This window comes from Seriola aureovittata, chromosome 21 (assembly GCF_021018895.1).
Source record: "Seriola aureovittata isolate HTS-2021-v1 ecotype China chromosome 21, ASM2101889v1, whole genome shotgun sequence".
In the NCBI taxonomy this organism is placed as follows: Eukaryota; Metazoa; Chordata; class Actinopteri; order Carangiformes; family Carangidae; genus Seriola; species Seriola aureovittata.
The window spans coordinates 10,830,218-10,849,793 of NC_079384.1; the positions used below are offsets into that span (position 1 = coordinate 10,830,218).

Sequence of the window (19,576 nt, forward strand, 5' to 3'; positions counted from 1 at the left end):
TTATGTCAAGGCCAGACATGCAGTGTGTCTGAGCTCATTTAACATGCATTACTTCCCTTCTCTCTGACACTGAGCAATGTGAACAAACATTATATGTGGACAGAAGAGCAAAGTCTGAAGGAACATCCCAAAAATTACACAATTACTCTATAGGCCGGCCGAACAAATGAGTCTGAAATGATTTTTAGAAAAACAGTTGAATGTATTCTTGGCAAGTGTATACCTTTGCTCTGTCGGTCCCTCTGTCCTTGAGCATCAATGTCACTGTATCAACGTTACTGAAGTTCACTTGAGTTTTGCCAGTAATGGTGCTCAACACCTGAGATGACACCCTGAAGAGGAAATACCAAAGAGAAGACATTGAGAGCTTGAAACAGCCATTGAAATTCACTGCAGGGATCATTGAGATTTTTCTTTTCTTAATGTTGTGGGTTTCTGAGTCACTATTACAAAAGGTGATACTACGTTAAATTCTGTGGATGTAATTTTTTTCTAGAACGGGTTCAGAAAAAAGAAAAAAAACAACCCAAAACAATACTAACATGGAGATTTGATGCATTTTAATCCTTGGTAAAAAGAAAATAATTTCTGCTTAGTCTAAAAGGAATAGTTTATGATCTTGGGGAATACTCGTAAATATGAATATAAATATGAAGCTAAATTCAGTAGCCAGTTATCTTAGCCTAGCATAAAGACTGAAAACAGGGAGAAAGCGATAGCCTGGCTCTGTTCAAAGGTAATTAAATCCTCCTACTGGCACCACTAAACCTTGCAGATGAACATGTTATATCTCACTTGTTTAATTCATATAAAAAACCAATGTGTAAATACTATGATTGAATGTTTTACGTGGGTTATGTAAGGACTATTTCTTGGCTGGGTGCAGTTGCCAGGCAAGAGACTCCAGGAAGTAAATGCCAAGAAATATTCAAGCACATAACCACCCTTAAATTGTTGTTTTTACACTTTGGTTTCTGTTAGGAGTGAACATACAAGATATAAAGTGTAAATGAGCTTTAGTAATGCTGGTAAGTTTACTTCAGTTACCCAGGCTAGCTGTTTCCTCCTGTTACCAGTCTTCATGTTAAGCTAAATTAACAAGCCCACCATAGCTTCATCAACCATACAGGCATAAAAGTGGTATTAATCTTCTCATCTAGCTCTTTTCAGCAAGAAAATGAATATGTATTGTGCCATTCTCTTCCATTCATTTTTTACTCCTCTGTATCAGGAGCCGCGTGAACATGCATGCCCTCTCTTCTATATACAACTGGAAAAACCACTTGGTTTTCAACCGCTTGTCTTGAAGTAATCAGTGAATGTGTAAATGTATTATTGACTGTGAATGTTCAGCAAACCCAGCATGGACAAATATAATGCAACATAAAGCAAGATATTAAAAAAAAAAAAAAAAAAAAAAAAATCACTATCCTTTCAGCAACTGTTCATTGTGCTTTAGTCTGGCTCCTTCCTCACTAGCATCCCATCCTGTGGCAACACAGTTAGATGTTTCATTTTAGATAAGAGACAATTATTGTACCACATCACACATACTATCGCTATCAGCAGAAATCTCAAACTGCTCCACAGAATGCAATCCAGATACCGTGTCCCTGTGCCCTTGGTATTTAATGACATTTCTTTCTGTCCGGGAAGATAGAAGGAATCCATCAGAGCAGGCCTTTGAAAATATTTGACTGTTTTCTGTGTTTTTGAACTGGGCTTATGCTATTAAATTGGGCCAGTGGTTCCTCAAGCAAACACAAATTTATAGTTCTGAAGCTAATCCGAAAATCCTCGTTGTTATGACAACCACACCTTTTTCAGGTTTTGGCCACGTTACCTGTTTCATTTGTTGCACGAAATGAGACACAATAAATATCACTGGAACAAAACGTGAATGTGTGAAAGGTTTGTGACTGCACTTATTTTCAGGGCACATTTCCTTTTATTCTGCAAATCTCCTGCTCTAAACACAGTCAATTTCAGTCCAGCTCTCACACTATTAGGATTCACAGAGGCCAAGTATGAAATGAGTTTCTTTTTTGACAGAACATATCTTGACTGACAGCTCAACAAATGAGAAATCATTTACTGTGAACAGAGCGGCCTTCTGCTTTTGGCAGAGATGCTGCCTGTTTCTGAAGCGAGTGTGCCTGTTTGCGTGTTAGTGTGTGTGTGTGTGTGTGTGTGTTGAAATGGCTTTAAAAGCGGATTTAATGTAAGGTCCGAGGCAGCAAAACCATAATAGCAGGTCTGTCAGCCTCAAAGCCAGTTTAGACCATTTCCAGTGCAAAAATATTTACATGGTTTTATATATATATATTTTTTTTTTTTACATATTCACATGGCTGGTCAGATAAAGAGAATTGGGCCAATTGAGCAATCTGCTGTAACTGTCAATGTAACAGCAAGAAACCTTGATCAAAAACTTTCCTTCATTAGTATTTCCTGTCATGATAATGCCCTGTTAAAATGTATTTCTTGTTTGAATTTGCTAGTTGGGCATGTGTGTAGAGATAATTCACACTCAGGGAGTTCAGAAGAGTTTATCGAGTGAGAATTAAAAGATAATGGTAAATACGGAAATATAGTGTCAGTAATTCAATTAAGATTAGCTAATATTAGTCGGTCATACCAGACCAAAAAAAAAAATAGTATCAGCGAGACCTCTTTGATCTAAATGACATTTCTCCTTTTAAATAACCAACAAACAGTACTATACTGCAGCTGGTTAGGATTCCTACTGTCACTGATTCCATTCATACAAAAATATGTATTAATATAATGAGTTGGACAAAATATTTTTTATTAATGTGATGTCTAATATGTGTGTTTAGTTTTATTTTTATCTTATATATATTATTCAATTGTATACACCATTGAGGTGATGTACTAAATTTCGTTGTTAAGTTGTGCAATTACAAATAAAGGCATCCTGTTCTTTGTGTAATGCATTACAACTCAACGGACTAGTGTCCAAAATGACCATAAAGTTAAATCAACATGTCTCTAAAACAGTTCCAACAATAACTAAACATGTTAATATTCTTATTATTTGTGTTAGACTTGATCAGTTTTGGCAAGTTGTACCTAATATATTGGCAAGACATATGTACATATAAATATTGGAAACTGTACTCTGCATTTTCAAATGCTTATAATGCTGCTGCTACAAATACATTTCCAAACCCTTTATATACCACGTCCCTTGCATGCATGCCATCTAATACATTATAGTTTCTTCATCTACTTAAAACCACAAAGAGCTTCAGGCACCTCTATTAAAAGGGCACTGTTCATCACAACAAAGTGAACTGCTGCATTAACCCTGAGAAACCTTACTCTAAAGTGAGCTGTAGAATAATCAGGTGAACACAAATGAAGCACACCACTACTGTTTCATTCCTCTGCAGGAGAGCTTTTTTTCTCTCACTTTGCCACTAAAGGCTTTTTGCATGTCAATCTACTTACTGTCCACCCTCACACATGCACACAGATGTCTATGCATACAAATGCAAACACTGACTGTTGACATGTCTTCAAGTCAGTTAATTCTGGTTAACAGTTAGTCCTTTCCTGCACTTACACTTTTTTAATTTATTTTATTAGGAGATTTTGACAAGATGTTAATGGATTTCCACAGATGCATTCAAGAGACCAGTTTGTGATTCTTTTTGTATCTGGATTTAAGTGTCATGCTGCCTTCTAGTGGCTGGAAACTTATACTGATGCCGTTTGACCATTTCAGGTGCCTACAAATGAACATTTTAGACTCGTAATCATTTTTTAACCATTCTTTCACTGCAGAAAATGTGGATTCAGGAAAATCAGAATCAGATTTTTATTGCTATATGCACACATATCATATCGACCCAAATATAAGACAATCCTGATTATGAGATGATCTCCTGACCCCCTTTTTGGGAGACCTGTTTAAATAGACTTTTTTTTTTATGATTAAGCTTTGAACTCAACACGGTAGGCAGATATATCAAAGCTGACATCTTTTAAATAATCTGAAGTAATATATATAGAAGGAAATCAATTGAGTGAGAAAATCAGTATAAATACATCTTTAAAAATAATGTAAGTGACACAAATGTGGCATTTCTGATTCCAATTTATCATGCAAAAGAAAACATTCATCAGCAGGAAGTTAATTTACGTGTTAACTGCAACCTGAATCATGACTCTTGTTGACAGATTCAGAAAAACACTGAATTCACTATGACATCATAATGACGTCCCTGTTTTTTCACATGTAATTTCCAGGAAAAACAAACAAACAAACCAACAGTATCTTATATTTGGGCCAATACAGTATCCTCCCAACCTGTAAACAACCTTCACTGCCAACAGACTTAAAACATGCAAATAATAACTGGAAATGTCCACTGATGCCAAACCATACACTGCAAAACAAAATGAATCTCGCATGTCATTTATTACTTTTTAGATTTACAAGTTATTCTCACATTTCATTTAAAAAAGGCTAACAACTCTCTGGTTTTACAGGTATGAATACACAATGAATGCACACAACTGCATTTGTTGCACAGCTCAGAAATATTTTCAGATGTGTAGCCTATCAAATCATAGCCTGCTTCAATAAGCAAAGTCTCGAGCTTTCCTTATAACTGTGTCACGTTCAGGTCCCTAAAGAGAAGAACATAATGCTGTGATCTCAACTGCAATAAGACAAAAAGATTAATTACTCTGCCTTTTGCAATTTCAGCATTATCAATAGTTGGGTATTTCTATCTTTCATAATGATGATGAATGTAGAAGGAACTGACAGGAGTAGAAAAGTAAACGACTGTCAATATATATGCATATGTGCATATAAGTATATACTATATACACATACATATACAGGGGGGCCCAAGTCTGATCTAAGTCTGAGATCACTTTCCTATTCACTTGAATGGCAAAGGGGTCTCAGACTTTTGGACCGCACTGTACATAACATAAAAACACAAACAAACAATTAGGGAAAATGCCAAACAACCTCAATATCACCCCTCAAAAAAGATAATTTAAGACAGAATTCAATCAACTAGAGACAGGGATTTGAAGGGGAACAGGGAGGTAGATAGATACACCGGGGAAAGACAGAGGAGAAGTAGTGAGGGATCTTTGAAATTCCCTCTAGCTTATGATTCTTTTTAAAAAAACGTTCCTTTAATCAAAGAGGATCCAGATAATCTCATCTGTAATCTCAGTTTAGGTGCAGGAGTGGCGAGTGGCTCTGCTCTCTCCTGCCTCTCTGGGTTTTTAGCTATGTTCTGTCCTTAAAACAATGTTCAGGGCTCGCTCGCTAAGTTCATTGTTTTGTACTTGCTAATTGCCACCGCCGCAGCACTGGCCGCTGCGGCCCTGAGGGGCAGTTTCTTGTAGATCCACTCCTGTCCGGGTCCGTCCACCTTGTCCAGCTCCACCCTGAGCCTCGTTCTTCGGTAGCTTCTTTGCTACAGGGAAAAGAGACATGGATCACAAATGTTAAAATTTAAAAGTTCAAAGTTACATTGCAGTTAGCTATAAATACAAGTGGTAACAAGATTGTTAAGTGGACAAGACCAATGGAAACAGCTTCACAAAGTTCTAGTTTTCCTACAGAATTTCCTCTAACCCTCATTATTTTGAAGAACTGCATAGTCCTACCTCATTCTAAAAATATTCAAATGAAGCAATCTGAGGGAGTAAAACCATTCTTTGAAATCACTTCTCACAAATCACTGATATATGCAGTGTATAAGGAGGGGTCACAAGCTGTTCCATTTTAAAATGGTCATTAAGGTAAAGAGGTTGGAGACCGCAGGGTTACACTATTCATAAAGGCTTCTGTCACCCACTTAAAAATGAACAGTTCTCTAGCCCAGCAGGTGTCACAGAAAGAATTTGTTACTTATTTTTTAGCACTTTACTTCACGTTACTGTAGCAGTAGCAAGTGAAGTTACAGGTTGTTAGCAGCAGGCTAGCAGCTGTGTTTTAGTATTTAGAGCAGGGGTCATCAACTACATTTGCGTCTAAGCAGATACCATGAGGGTTGGACTTGGACCAAATAAAAAAAAAATATTTAGGCATAATTAATTATATATTGTCAATTTCTTACAAGATTAATGTTATTTCTATGAGTGTATATCAGTGTGAGCAGACTCCTACAAAAACATTGGAAATCCATAATCATAATCAGATACTTAAGCCGAGCTAGAAAATGCTCTCAGATCTCTGCCAAGGAGACAGTTCATAGAGTGTTTGTTAAACTGATTACTAAATAACACCGCATAGAAGATGGTCCACTGCAAATGTTTTAAGTGCTAAGCCCTTTGTGTATAAAAAATAAACAAGTAAATAAGTGAAGAATATATACAGCTCTATCGCTGTGTTTTGCTGTCAATCTCGCCTGTTGCTTCTGGCCTAGCTGGCTCTCCCACACTGTCCTCCCCCTCCTCTCCTACACCTCTCTCTTCATTGGCTTCCTGACCATTTATTGCTGCTTCAGCTGCCACAGCAGCGCTGGTTAAAGCCTGGAAAATATTTGAAACTAATTAATTGGAGCTAATCCCACTGGTCGGACAGTTCAGCTTTTCCACGTGTCTTCTTAAGTTTTTAGGTACTCTGTTTTGCTAATAATTCTGGTCCAGACTCCAGAATGACTTTGCGTGTCCTCAACACAAGCCCTTTTGAATCTTTGAAAATATTTATCAACATTGAGCTGGACTGAGGAAACAATTGAAAAATTAATTTCTTTATATTAATATCATTTTGTCATCAGGCCAACAGTTTCAAACTGAAACAAACATCACACATAATGTCTCCAAAATAATCAGTCCATCCACCTGAAATCTCATCAAAACTTCAAATCTGACGAAAAGAGCTACATCAGGGAAAGATGTCGAACCAAGGATGATCTATTCTGAATGAGCTGCTTGATTTAAATGTAGTTTTGTTTTGATTTTGAACAGATACATGGCAATACTTTTTTTCAATACAATCTACTGTTATTTTATAACAATTCAAGAGCACAAATTAATTAACTTGAGAGCAAGTACTACATATTTGGCCGCATAAATTAGGTATTATGAACTAAGAGGGTGGTAAACTGAAGTGCTGCCTAAAATATAAATCTGTGGGAGTGGTTAAGAGGGACATTTGACTCATCTGAATAATACACTTACCAATAGCCATGAAAATTTCATTCACATTCATGGCAGTCTTGGCTGAGGTCTCCATGAAGAGTAGACTGTTGTCATCAGCATAGGTTTGTGCCTCCTAAGGATATTGTTTGTATGGTACAGTTTAGTACAATTTAATGATATAATAAATTCAGGATGAGGATCTGAATACCTGAAATCATTTTGTTGTTGAATTGATTCATATCTATGCATCTTGATACCTGAAGCTCTACGGCTCTCTTGTTTGCGATGTCCGCCTTGTTGCCTGCCAGAGCAATCACTATGTTAGGACTGGCTTGTCTCTGCAGCTCCTTCACCCAGTTTTTCGCCCGTCCGAAAGTATCCTAATGAAGCAATCAAGCAAGAAACTTTATTATTATTACTCTTACCTAATGTATTCACATGACAATCATATTCAAATTTAGCGAAACATTTTTACTTTTTAGCATAAACCATGACCAACATCTGACCTGAAGACATGACCTCAAAAAACTCACAGGTAATGTAATTACATTAAAATTGCAGTGTGTTGTATCCAAAACACTTCCTTAAGATATTCTAAGATATTTTACCTCTGATCAACACATTTTGTTCATTTGATCAAAACCCATCAGAGTTCATTGTATTTTTTCTGACAGCTCCCCATTGTTACCCAGCAGCCGAAACCTACTGTGTTGGTAATGTCGTAGACCACGATGGCCGCCTGAGCTCCTCTGTAGTACATTGGAGCCAGGCTATGGTAGCGCTCCTGACCCGCTGTGTCCCAGATCTCAAACTTCACAGTGGTGTCGTCCAGACAAACAGTCTGAGTGAGGAAGGCAGCTGAGGAGAGCCGGACAATGAGGATAAGTGGAATGATAAAATATTAGGACCATGAACCTTTCCATCTTCCCTGAAGATCCTGTTAATGTTTGAGGTACATAAACACTTGAGGGATGTGCATTGCTTCACAACCTCCATGCCATTCACAACAGCACCAACAAATCTGTGCAAAACATCTTCTGAAATGAGATTCATTAAATTAACATAACTTTTTTTTTGATGGAAGTTCATTCTTGACCTTAGTAAAAGTACAGCTTAGACCTTTTTCATATTATCTGGGGCTTAGTATCAAAGCCAAATTTTGTTTTTGGTACCAACCAAAATGTGTCTTTAATGTTATATGTCAAAATTGGTCAAGCATCATTAACTGGAACAGACTGTGTGATCAAATCTGTAATCTTATTCACTTAATGAAATGAATCGTTCTTGATCTAAATCTAAAAATATTTATTCAGGCAAAGTTCTTGTATAGGTTCTTGTGTTTCGATTTAACTTTACGTTTTATATTTGTTAAAGAACATTATCAACAAAAGCCTAATTTTTTTTATCAGTGCGCAAAGTTAGATATTCCATTGACACTAGTACACTTACATTTCATACACATAACACCACAATCTACCGACTGAGAGACGCAAAGCTTTTAAACAACATGCACTCTTTCAAAAGTTTAGAAGCACATTTCTGTCGCCTACCTCCAATGGTACTCTCCTGGAATTCGTGGAACTGGCCTTTGACAAAGCGCAGCACTAAGCTGGACTTGCCCACTGCCGACTCCCCCAGCAGCACCAGTTTGAACTGGCAGATTTTGTTTGCTGCTGTGGCACCATTGGGCCTGGTTGCTCCTCCACCGCGCCCAGCCATTGACAGAGACAGAAACTGTTATGGATGGAGAGGGCCTGACACTACCAGCTAACAGGTTGTAAAGGCAGGAGCCGACTCTGGACACACAGGCACTGCTGGTTAGTGAGGTCGAGGATCAATCTTCTGGTGGGAAGAACTGGATTGGGCAGACAGAGTTTGGCATTCACAGTTTTGCAGAGCCCAATGCGATGTCTTCAATGTCCTTTACTTGTTTGGCCAACAGTGCTCAACCTTAAGATATGAAACAGAAAATAAGCAAACAAGCTGAATCCAAAGAATATGTGGCATTTTTGTTTGAAAATCAAAGCATCAATTAATGATAAAAATAGGTGCAGATAAATTTTCAAATGTCTAATCATCGCACCTCTACAGCACAGAGAAAATATGTTTGATATCTTCCCTGTAGCACATTTAAATATTCCCTTACTAAATCATTCTGTCGAGCTGTTATAATAACAGGGTAAAGGTGTAGCTAAAGTAAAATAAGATAAAAGAAAAGAGTTTGATGTGCAGCACCTTGTACAGCACTGACTGTTCAAAGGTTTTTTTATGAGAGCAGACACTTGGAAATGTTTCAAAGTTTTAACACACAGCTTTAAACTGTCATCTTCTTGGAGTCAACATCACATTCTACCAAGCCAAGTCTAGATTAGTTATCTTACTTAAATACACAGCCACAACTGGGTCCAAACAAAGTGTTTATTAAACCGCTTCAACCTGCAGATGTTAACATTTGACCGTGTAACCGGATAAAAACAAAACCAAGTGCAAGTTATCATCGAGGCTAACGCTAAAAGCCATGCTAACATCGGCTAACAAGGAAAAAAAAACACTAAAAAGAAACAAATAACGCGCTGGCGTACTTACCAGCAACGAAAAATAATCTCCACCCCGCCTTGTGAACTGCGAGTTGTATCAATATTGTTCCTCTTTAACACGGTTATCTCCTTTTTTTTGCCAAAACACTTTCAGGTTCAGTAAATTATACGCTTCCGCCTTGTGTAACTAAAATACTTCCTGATTTCATCTGTCATGTGATGCAATGTCACAACCAATCATATGAGCAGAGAGTATGCCGTCAGAAGGAGCCACCTCAGTACCACTGTAATTTTTTCGTGTGTGTGTGTGTGTGTGTGTGTGTGTGTGTGTGTGTGTGTGTGTGTGTGTGTGTGTGTGTGTGGCCTGTATTGTAATATAAAAATAGCATTTTTTTGCAGAACAAAGAATTGCAATACTTGCGTTATATAACGATGTGATAGCTCAGCTGTACCAGTTATTCCAACTTCATCTTCTCTGAAAATGATTTGACACTTCTTCCTTGCTTCTCTCTTCTATTCACATTGTATTAATTGATCTATTTTTGTTTATTTTTTTCTCATATATATTTTTTCTTGTATCCTGCTGCTTGGATTCTTTGCTGAACGCTTTATACAGATGCAAAACCTCTGTCTAAATGTTTGTTGGTTAAATAAAAAAAGGAAACATTGAAAGAATTCTATGTATGCTTTAGTGATAATTACCACAGTATGCATTTACACTACATGATTAAAGGATTTCTATTAGACCAGTACAGGGAATACATCATGGGTTTTTGTTTTGTTTTTTTCACTCATGTCAGCATCTTATCAACCACAGGGTGGTGCAATATGACAGAGAGAGATAGAGAGAGAAAACTCAGCAGGGCCTGTGTGACATCAACAGTCATGCAAGTACCCAAGTGCATCCAAGTAAGACAGAAAAGGAATGACTGATGGTGCTGAAGAAAACCCTGAGATACAATATATCTATCTATTTTATTTGTGCCCTGATTGACCATTTAGTTCATATGACTGGATCCATGTTTACTGTGGGTCTGATTAAGAATAGAAGTATAAAACAACCATCATCATTTATCAGAAAGATTTTTCTTCATTTTCACATTGTATCACAAAAATATATACACTAGGAGACATTCCCATCATAACTTGGATAATTACATAATGACTTTACAATCAGAACATCAATAAATGCAGATGCATCTAATAAAAAAGTTTTGTTGTCCTATATTATCTGAGCAGTAACTCTACAACTTTGGTTTGATGGATTTGTTCAAAGTATCAATACAAAGAAAAAGGACAAACTTAGAATGGATTAAACTTTATTATGACAATGCAGTACACATTACATTACAGTAGATTATTCATTCATTGGAAGATGTGTAGCCTGACATTCATTTATCTGTTGCACAGATCAGTCCTGCAACAACGGGAAGTTGTTGTGGGTGGATTATTCAGACGTTCACAGTCATCTGATTTATAGCAACCCTTGAAGTAGTTGACAACTGTGACAACATCGAAAAAGACAGAATGGATCATTAGATATCTGCTGTACATTTTCAATGAAAGGACTCTGGTCCAGAAAAACAGTACACTGAGGGAAAGATCTATACTTACTGGATCCAGCTTGTATGATGACGCCGGCACAGACCTGGTTTGAACCACTGCAGGTCTCCACAGAGCCTGAACAATGACGCAGGCCTCCACAGTAACACCTCAAGGCTTCACCTGGAAAAGGAAAAAACCACATCATGTTCAACCATAGCATACAAATTAATTATAATTTACAGGTATATGAACAGTTGTAGACTCTTACCAAAACTTCGTTGGTGGTCGGATAGGATTAAATTAGGGTAAAAGAGATTGCAGGTTTACTCACTGTTGCTAACAACCAACACAACCAAAAGGGTGAGAATCACAGTCTTCATGTTTTCACAGTGTCTCTGTATGAAAAAAAAATGTGAGAAGATCAAACTCTACATTAAAAAAAAGATTGTTGAGGGAACTCTCAAAATTCACATTTTCAAAGATCTGAAGATGTCATACCTGATAAATTGTCGTACTTGAATGCGGATACTTCAAATATGTGCTGCAAGTTGGCAGGCTTCCTTTTTATTTGGTTTTGTTGTGCAATTGATGCAAATCCAGTATTTCATTAACTCTGTTCAAAACACACTTTGTACTCTACTATTATGTTGAATAAAAAACAAACTGTTGTGCAAAGTGGGACATTATCCCAATGGCTGTAGTTTATTTCAAAATTAGCCCTAGAAGCCTTACTGTCACCCTTTGTAATAAATATAACATTCCTTTGTCCCTACCCAATAAAGAGCCTGAATTAAGATGTACTCTGTGTATATGACAACACATTATTGGAAAGGAAGTTGAAGCTCTTTCATCCATGCAGGTAAAACTTTACTTCTTGTCTCCACTTTCTCTTTCTATAAAAGTACCACAAAAAGCTTAGAATGTAATTTTTCCAAGCTTAGATGTGGACAAGTTCCAAGTAAATAAACAACAAAGTATCAAAAACTCAGCTGGTGTTGGCCATTTAAACAATTAGTTAAAATATGCAGTTATTTTTAGGAAATTTTTAAAATAAAATTTGGCAACAATATCCCATTTCCTCTCCCCTTCCCTGTGCAGCACAGAGTCGTGGCAGCAGGGCCTGAAGCAATGTGATAAAGTGAAATTGTATTTGTTCATGAACTGTTTTATTGGACTCATTACATCATATCCATTCCTGAAACTTATTTTATTACACTTTCAATATCAGTTTTACAGTTCAACCATCTCTGGTCCTGTTGTTGGATTATGGACTTGCTGTATTTATATTCCTACTGCAGCATGTTTGAATGTAAAGACATAAACACACATAGACATCCACCCACTCTATTTTATCTGTCTTACTGTTTTTATTCTGAATATGTTGTATCAATTTGTTTAGTTGTTCTCACTTGAATTTTAGTCAGCCAGTTACATCTGCTGCATTATGTAACAGTGTTGTATCTGTATTGTCCCTTTTAAATACAATAAAATAAATACTACCAGCTTTGCGTTTATGATATGTAATGCCATTTGGCTTTTTATTTTTTGGTGGAATTTTACAATATGTCTTCTGTTTTTATCTTGGCCTGGACGAACCATATAGTTTGTGTTGGAGCCATATTAAGAGTTTTTAAATAGAAAAAATCAGACGGATGCAGCGTTTTAAGTTCGATTTTGAACTATGTTAATATGAGTAATGAAGTAATGATATTGATTCAAGGGGCCTTAAGCAGATGAATGATATGAGTACCTGATACTCACCTGTGTAAGTGCTGATTATGTGACTTGAACCTGCTGTATAACTTCTGCTCTACATCAGTCTATAAGTAGGTCTTTGATTTGGTTGGCTGTCAACAGTTTTCAGACTGATAATAAATGTAATCATGTCATTTTCCTTCGTCCGATTTGAAAAATCAGTATATTATTTGATGATAATAATTTCAGATATTGAAAATATTATATCTCAGACAGTGTGTGTGTTGGTTACACCACCTAACCTGGTTAAAATAACTTTGATTGATTAGCCACTACAGGCTGTGATGTGCACTTCTGTATGGTGGCCCCAGATGGAGCCTGAATGAACTGCTGAGTGGATGTGTATTAAACCCAGTCTGAAAAAAGTCACGTTGCCATGTCTGAGAATAAACTTTTGTCAGTTGTAGACAACATTGTTTACCCTGTAATAGCTCAATTTGACTATTTGATTGATCCCACCGTTTATAAAGAGTTTTTGATAAAGACACATAAAAGAGAAACGAGAGAAAATGATAATAAAATAAAGAGGCATTAAAAGTGAAAAACAAATATATAAAACAATCTTAATCTTTATTATGAGAACACCAGAATGCACGATACACGAGAGCATTCATTAATCATAGGGTGTTTTCAAAGCCATAAAGATGGCATTCATTCATTCATTCATTCGTTCATATCTGTTGCACAAATCCGTGTTGCAGCAAGAGCCAGTTGATAGACCAAGACGAGTCAAAAGCGGGCAGTTGGTTGATTTATAGCAACCATTCAAGCGATAGGTAACTGTGGAAACATAGAAAAAAGATAATGGATCATTAGAGAAAGTTTTGTTTTCCTGTTTTTATTTGTATTCTTTATTATTGATGTTGGATGGCTGCTCACTATAGTGTGACCATTGCATTTTATTGCCACTGAAGCACTTACTGGATCCCGCGAAAATGAGGGCACGGGCACAGACATTATCTTCCCCTTGGCAGGTCTCCACAGGGCCTGAACACTCTCGAATGCCTCCACAGTGACATCTCAATGCTTCACCTGGAAACAGATATAAAAAGAATATTGTTTTCCATCTTAAACAAACTAACTCTGCAATTTCAGTTAAATTTGGGTAAAATAGACTGTGCAGGTTTACAGGTTAACTCACTATGGCTCACAACCAGCACTACAAAAAGAGCAACAATCACAGTCTTCATGTTTTCACAATGTGATGTCTCTGTACACCAGACTCTGTATTAAAAAAAAGTGTTAGAAGATCAGACACCACATTTTCCTAAACAAATGTCAGCATTTTTTTTATCATCCACCCATTCAAAGACTTAAAGATATCTCACCTGATGAATTTTCGTATTGGAGCACTGATACCCTGGCGTCCTTTTTATCCAGTTGTGTTGCGTTATTGTTGCATAAGTGCTGCTTGTCCAGTTTATTATTAACTTGTCATCTGTGTCAGGAAAACACAATCTTACACCACTGACTTGTGGGAAATGCAGTGTGCTGTACAGCAAATTCTTAAACCAATAGTTACTGCTATCTATGACTAATAATAACAACAACAACAACAACAACAACAACAACTATGTTGTCACCAGATTTCCCCATAACAAATGAATGTGAATCATGAATGTGTCATAAAGCAGGACAACTCAAAACAGACAGGTTTTTACAAATGTTATTCAGTTCTATATAGTTTTATTATAAAGAGTGAGAGAGAATGGTAATTTCATGCAGGATAAATTTATTTGTTCATTTTTTATGTGACCATCACCAGCCAGTGTTTGCCGTCCACCTGTGGCCAGAGCTTCTGACAGTGAGGATAACCCAAGGGTGCTGGCATCATGAGGGGAGAAACAATGTTGTGCAGATGTTTAAGTATCTGACAAGAATGGACATTCTCCACAAATTAATGAAAGATACTGTACATTTGCTTATGTAATCAGATTGAGAGTCAATAAAGATCAGCCTAAAAAAAAAAGAAAAAAAAAGGATAAACCAGCTTTCACCAAAAACTCATTTAATTCACAGCCACTAATGAGAGAAACAACAGCAGCAAATCCTCTTTTCTTTTACCGAAGGCGGCTGGTGACTTTCTGTGTTTTTTCTGTGCTCTCCGGACATTTTAATCAACTTACTGACAGTTTCGTCTCTACAGTAAAGAAACATTGTTTGTTTGTTGTTTTTGTTCTTCTTTTTGGGATATACTTAACGTGTGTTAGTGGAAGCGTGGAATCATGAAAACAAACCCTAAAAACCAGATTTAACAGAAGCTAGAAACAATGATTGTACTCTTTAATTACAGTAATTCACCTAAACACTGCCCTTCTTAAATCCTCCCTTAAATACAATTAGAACCATATAAAAACATGGTTTGATTGTTGACAATTGAGCGTCAACACATTTTGACACTCCAGCTTTGTAGAATATACATTACTCACAAAATTAACAAGGACGCAGTATTGATGTGTGGCCAACTTTTCCACCTTTGATTTTGAAACTGTTAAACACGTGACATTTTCCAGCATCTTGATAAGAGTTTAAATAGTTTAATGTAAATTTAACTATTTAATTATTAATTTGTAATGAGCCTCTCTGTTTTGCTGTAAGGTCACAGTAAAATAAATGAAACTGAAATATTTTATGTGGTAATATTTTATGCATCTATTTTTGCTGAAAAAGTGAATTCCACTCTTTATTCTGGCATTAAGCATATTTTTACTTAAAAACTACATATCTGACTGTCTCTTGTGAATATATCAAGGTATATAAACTTGATTAAGTCCTATAACATAATTGAGTGCACAACTATGCGCAACAACACTTGGGAGTTTGGGCTAACAGTAAAGTGACTTTAAGGTTTTCTGAGGCTTCACCACAAATATCCAGACATCAGCATTTGTTTTTGACTGTAAATCACAACTGGCTCAAAGTTGCACTAAACTGCCGAAATTTACCAAATGTTCTTTATAAACCATTTGAGCTGAGTTTTATTCCAAGTGGCAATAAAAATTTAAGCAGTCATTCCAATAATGTTACTTATTGTGACATGTTTCTTTCTCAGAAATGCATGAACAGTGAGAAGTGTGACACCACAGTAAAAGAACACAGTCAGACATTTTCTGCATACTTTATTTTGTCGCTGAGGAGAATCATTCAGAATATCAGAATCAATCAATCAATCAATCAATCAATCAATCAATCAATCAATCAGAATAAAATTCCTGAATACTCTGAATATTTTATGAGTATAATGAATTCATGTTTTTATCCCAGGAGGCATCAATATTTTGTAAATTAATAACAGTATTATATATTTCATGGGACACACTTTTCAACTAAATGTGCATATTTATTTATGTTTAATTTATTAGCAGCTATGTCGTCTTTGAGAAAGAACTTTGCCACTTTTCAAATTTGTTTTCTTGAAGAGCAATTGAACCTATTTCACAGAATTATATTTAATGCCTTGGTGAGGAAAAAATAAGAAATTTATTCGAATCTCCTGAAGGATCTTTAGGAGAGCATTAAATGGAGATGAACTGAAATCATATAAATGTACTGTGTGCTGCTTTGTGGAGTCTGAATATCAGATATTCATAGTCCAGAAACTATGAATTTTCGCAAATAAAAAATGCTGAACTGAGAAAAGAATTTAATTTAAAACAATAAACAATCTATGCTGTGTGATGCACATACTCTATTCTCTATATGCAAGATGAAGCATGTGTCATTTTTGTTCCTCTGTATAAAACATCCAACCACTCTGACCTGTCTGCCATATAAATACAGTATCTGTGTGCACAATCAACAGGTTTTCATGTAGAATGCTTACACATTGAATTGGAAACCTTTTCCTTAGGAAAAAGAATAAACAACTTTACCATGCAAGAAGGTAACTGGTATAATCAACTGCAAATTGTTCTGAGGATATTGGAAAAAATATACAGTATATACTAGAACCCACTGCTGTGGAACTTTTTTTTAAAGACACACTTCAGTAAAGCCAAGATAATGCACAAATGACATGCGTTTGCATAGAAATGGTGTAAATTGCGTGGAGTTTGACAAATATGAGAGCCCAGGAATTAAAAGGGGGGAAATACAGCACACATTGACAATCTCCAGCAGAGTCTCTTTAAACACTGTAAGAAGTTGCATTTCAATAACTGCTGATTTTGTTTCCAGTTGCAGTGAAGTCAGTGACCCTGCCCCTGAAACATGTAGTTTAATCTGTGAGGTCTAGACACCAAGACTGCTCTGTGCTCTGCGTCTGGACGCCGATGCTGGACCTTCGTGATGATGCGCTTTCACTGTCTCTGCTCTCCATAGAACCCCCCTTCCCCAGTAGGCATTCCAGACTGGTGTGTTCTATGGCAGACGGGTCGCCCAGTGGTAGGTGGGGCTCAAGAGCATCCGATCGTTCTGACCCTGAATCCAGGGGGGATCCAAGAGGGTGGCTGGGCAATGTGTGCAGAGAGGCAGAGACATGTTGGACAGAGGGTTGTGAGTCCTCAATTTGGAAGATGGAGGTGTCTTGGATCAGATTATGAGATGATGGGACACAAATGTCCTCATGTGAGGTCTGTGATAGGTTCAGATGGGATTCTGAGGGCAGGCAAAAATGTGGGTAAGAGCTCGGTGATGGGTCCAGGAGGCTGTGTGTGGACATACCTGTAGGGGCACTGGACAAAAGGCAAGAGTATTCATCACTATCACTGGGAGGCTGCAGGCACAACGTGGGCTGGGACTTGCTGATGGTAGTTGGGCTAGCACTGAGAGGTCTGTTGTCAGAGTCCTCATGCCAAGCATGAGTTGTAAGGCCTGGACTTCCACCATGGAAGCCTGGGCTGATGCTGAGAAGAGATGGGCTCGTCCACAGATGTGTTTTCATGCTCTCAGAGCTATGACACGAGCCTAACCTGGGTGCAGAGTTTAGAGAAAGAGGTGGACAGGAGTTAGAAGGTGGACTAGAGGATTTAGGTCGGTGGTGGCTCTCTGTTTGAGTTTCAGCAGCTCTACTGTAGCTCCAGTGGTCAGTGGAAGGGACATTTTGGTGGCTGTGGCCTTCATGGCTCCCAGGATCGTTATGGAGGTGGTAGGTTGATGTTAGGTTGAATGGCATACCAGTGTTGGGGCCTGTGGGAGGGCTGGTCCCCATTTGGACACCGTATGGGTATGAGGGCTGGCAGTGATGCATGGATATGTGAGCCTGGAGGAGATGCATCATATGGTGTAGGCCCCTGGTGAGCTCAGATACTTCCTGGTTCAATGTGCCCATCTGCGTAGAGAGTACACACAAGTTTAGTCACGCCTACCTTGCATATTCTATTATCAGACTGAGCAAAAATGGTAAAGTTGACAGGATCTTTCCAATTACCCCTCCTTATAGTCCCCTCTATGACTCTAAGAAGTAGTTTCTTATGCAGCAGTGAAATCCAGAGGGACTCTGACAGACTCAGGTAACTGACACAAATAGGGAACAACTATGAAAGTAGATGTAACTGGGAATAAGTTGGTGAACCATGACGGAAAAGGGGCCAGAAAAGGGCCATAAGTAGAGCTGGGTTGTCATCAGAATTTCTTTTTTCTTCAGATTGTCGAGTCAGCACTCTCGGCTATCCTCTGCATTGCAGAAGTGCCCTACTGATGAATTAATCTCGACTTCAGACAGCACCTACCTGGGCCCATCTGGATGCTCTTGCTGCACCTGCTTATGCTCTATTTACATTCAGATTAAGACTGCAGGGACAGGAACAAGGCAGAAACTCTCTACTCTACTTGATCTCACTGTATGTTTCCCCATGTAAATATACAACCACGGCTGATATTGAATGAGATGCCAGAAATTTATCTATGAAAAAAGCTAATGAGTTTCTCCTTATTTTCTTGGTCTGCACTGAAGATGTCAGTGACTCGATTGCTTAACACTGAAACAGGATCTCATATTTTATAGCCAAAATGAAATATAAGTCCACAGGTTGTATTTTCTCATAACAAATTTTTTCATGCTTTATGTATTTCACATTCAGCCTGTCAAAAATACTTAACAAAGAGAAGACAGAAGAGATGATGAGTGGGGATACTCAGCAGGGTTGATTTGGGTCTGGGAGGATTTCAAAGGCTAGATTATCTTTGGTCCAATCACTTTTAATTTAAGTCAAAAGGCTTCTACTTTACCTTATGGTTGAGTTGACTGATGCCCTGTCTGACCTCCTCTGTCTCCACCAACAGAGTGGCATTTGCCTGCGTGGAGCCTGGAAAAATAAGGTGAAGGAAATAAAGTAGCTGACTAAATAGCACACAACTCAAGACAGATGTGACTCCAGAGGACGGCAACTTACATATGTAAGTACAGTATGTATTCATAATGCACATTTGCATATGTGTACAGTATCTGTCAGGGGTAGACTCATTATACTAAAGTAAATTAGATGAGCTTAAACTAAATACTAACTAAACTAAACAGAACCTGATATTCTCCCTAGGAAGCTGGTGATCATCAGTAAAAGCTCAGGTCAGATGATCAGTACCCTGCTTTGACCTCAGTTGTCCTTTAACATGTTCTCTGACTCTTTGGGCACCTGGCTGTCATTTCATTCCTCTCA

The 19,576-nt window shown here is 37.5% G+C and overlaps 3 protein-coding genes across 5 annotated transcripts in view; all 3 read right to left on the reverse strand.

Annotated features, from left to right (window-relative positions):
- Window positions 1-3,830: 3,830 nt before the first annotated feature.
- Window positions 3,831-9,885, reverse strand: LOC130162853 (ras-related protein Rab-5C-like). The gene is made up of 6 exons (XM_056366692.1): window positions 9,730-9,885; window positions 8,694-9,093; window positions 7,850-8,001; window positions 7,401-7,523; window positions 7,183-7,276; window positions 3,831-5,471 (listed from the first exon to the last, which is right to left on the reverse strand). The coding sequence occupies exons 2-6, from the start codon at window positions 8,860-8,862 to the stop codon at window positions 5,344-5,346; spliced, it is 666 nt and encodes a 221-aa protein (XP_056222667.1). The 5' UTR covers window positions 8,863-9,093; window positions 9,730-9,885; the 3' UTR covers window positions 3,831-5,343.
- A 1,097-nt stretch (window positions 9,886-10,982) lies between these two features.
- LOC130162699 (phospholipase A2 inhibitor and Ly6/PLAUR domain-containing protein-like) lies at window positions 10,983-11,812 on the reverse strand. Its single transcript, XM_056366485.1, has 4 exons — window positions 11,724-11,812; window positions 11,557-11,620; window positions 11,295-11,405; window positions 10,983-11,182 (listed from the first exon to the last, which is right to left on the reverse strand). Exons 2-4 carry the CDS (start codon window positions 11,603-11,605, stop codon window positions 11,076-11,078), a joined length of 267 nt encoding a protein of 88 aa, XP_056222460.1. The 5' UTR covers window positions 11,606-11,620; window positions 11,724-11,812; the 3' UTR covers window positions 10,983-11,075.
- Window positions 11,813-16,082: 4,270 nt separating this feature from the next.
- Window positions 16,083-19,576, reverse strand: part of LOC130162997 (potassium voltage-gated channel subfamily H member 4-like) — a 37,388-nt gene continuing 33,894 nt past the window's right edge. For 2 of the 3 annotated variants that reach the window (XM_056366948.1, XM_056366947.1), the window contains 2 exons: window positions 19,149-19,225; window positions 16,083-18,249 (listed from right to left, as the gene is read on the reverse strand). In XM_056366948.1, the coding sequence (XP_056222923.1) occupies window positions 17,197-18,249; window positions 19,149-19,225 (1,130 nt within the window). In that variant the 3' untranslated portion in view covers window positions 16,083-17,196. The remainder of the gene's footprint in view (window positions 18,250-19,148; window positions 19,226-19,576) is intronic. The other variant, XM_056366949.1, reaches the window with a different exon arrangement.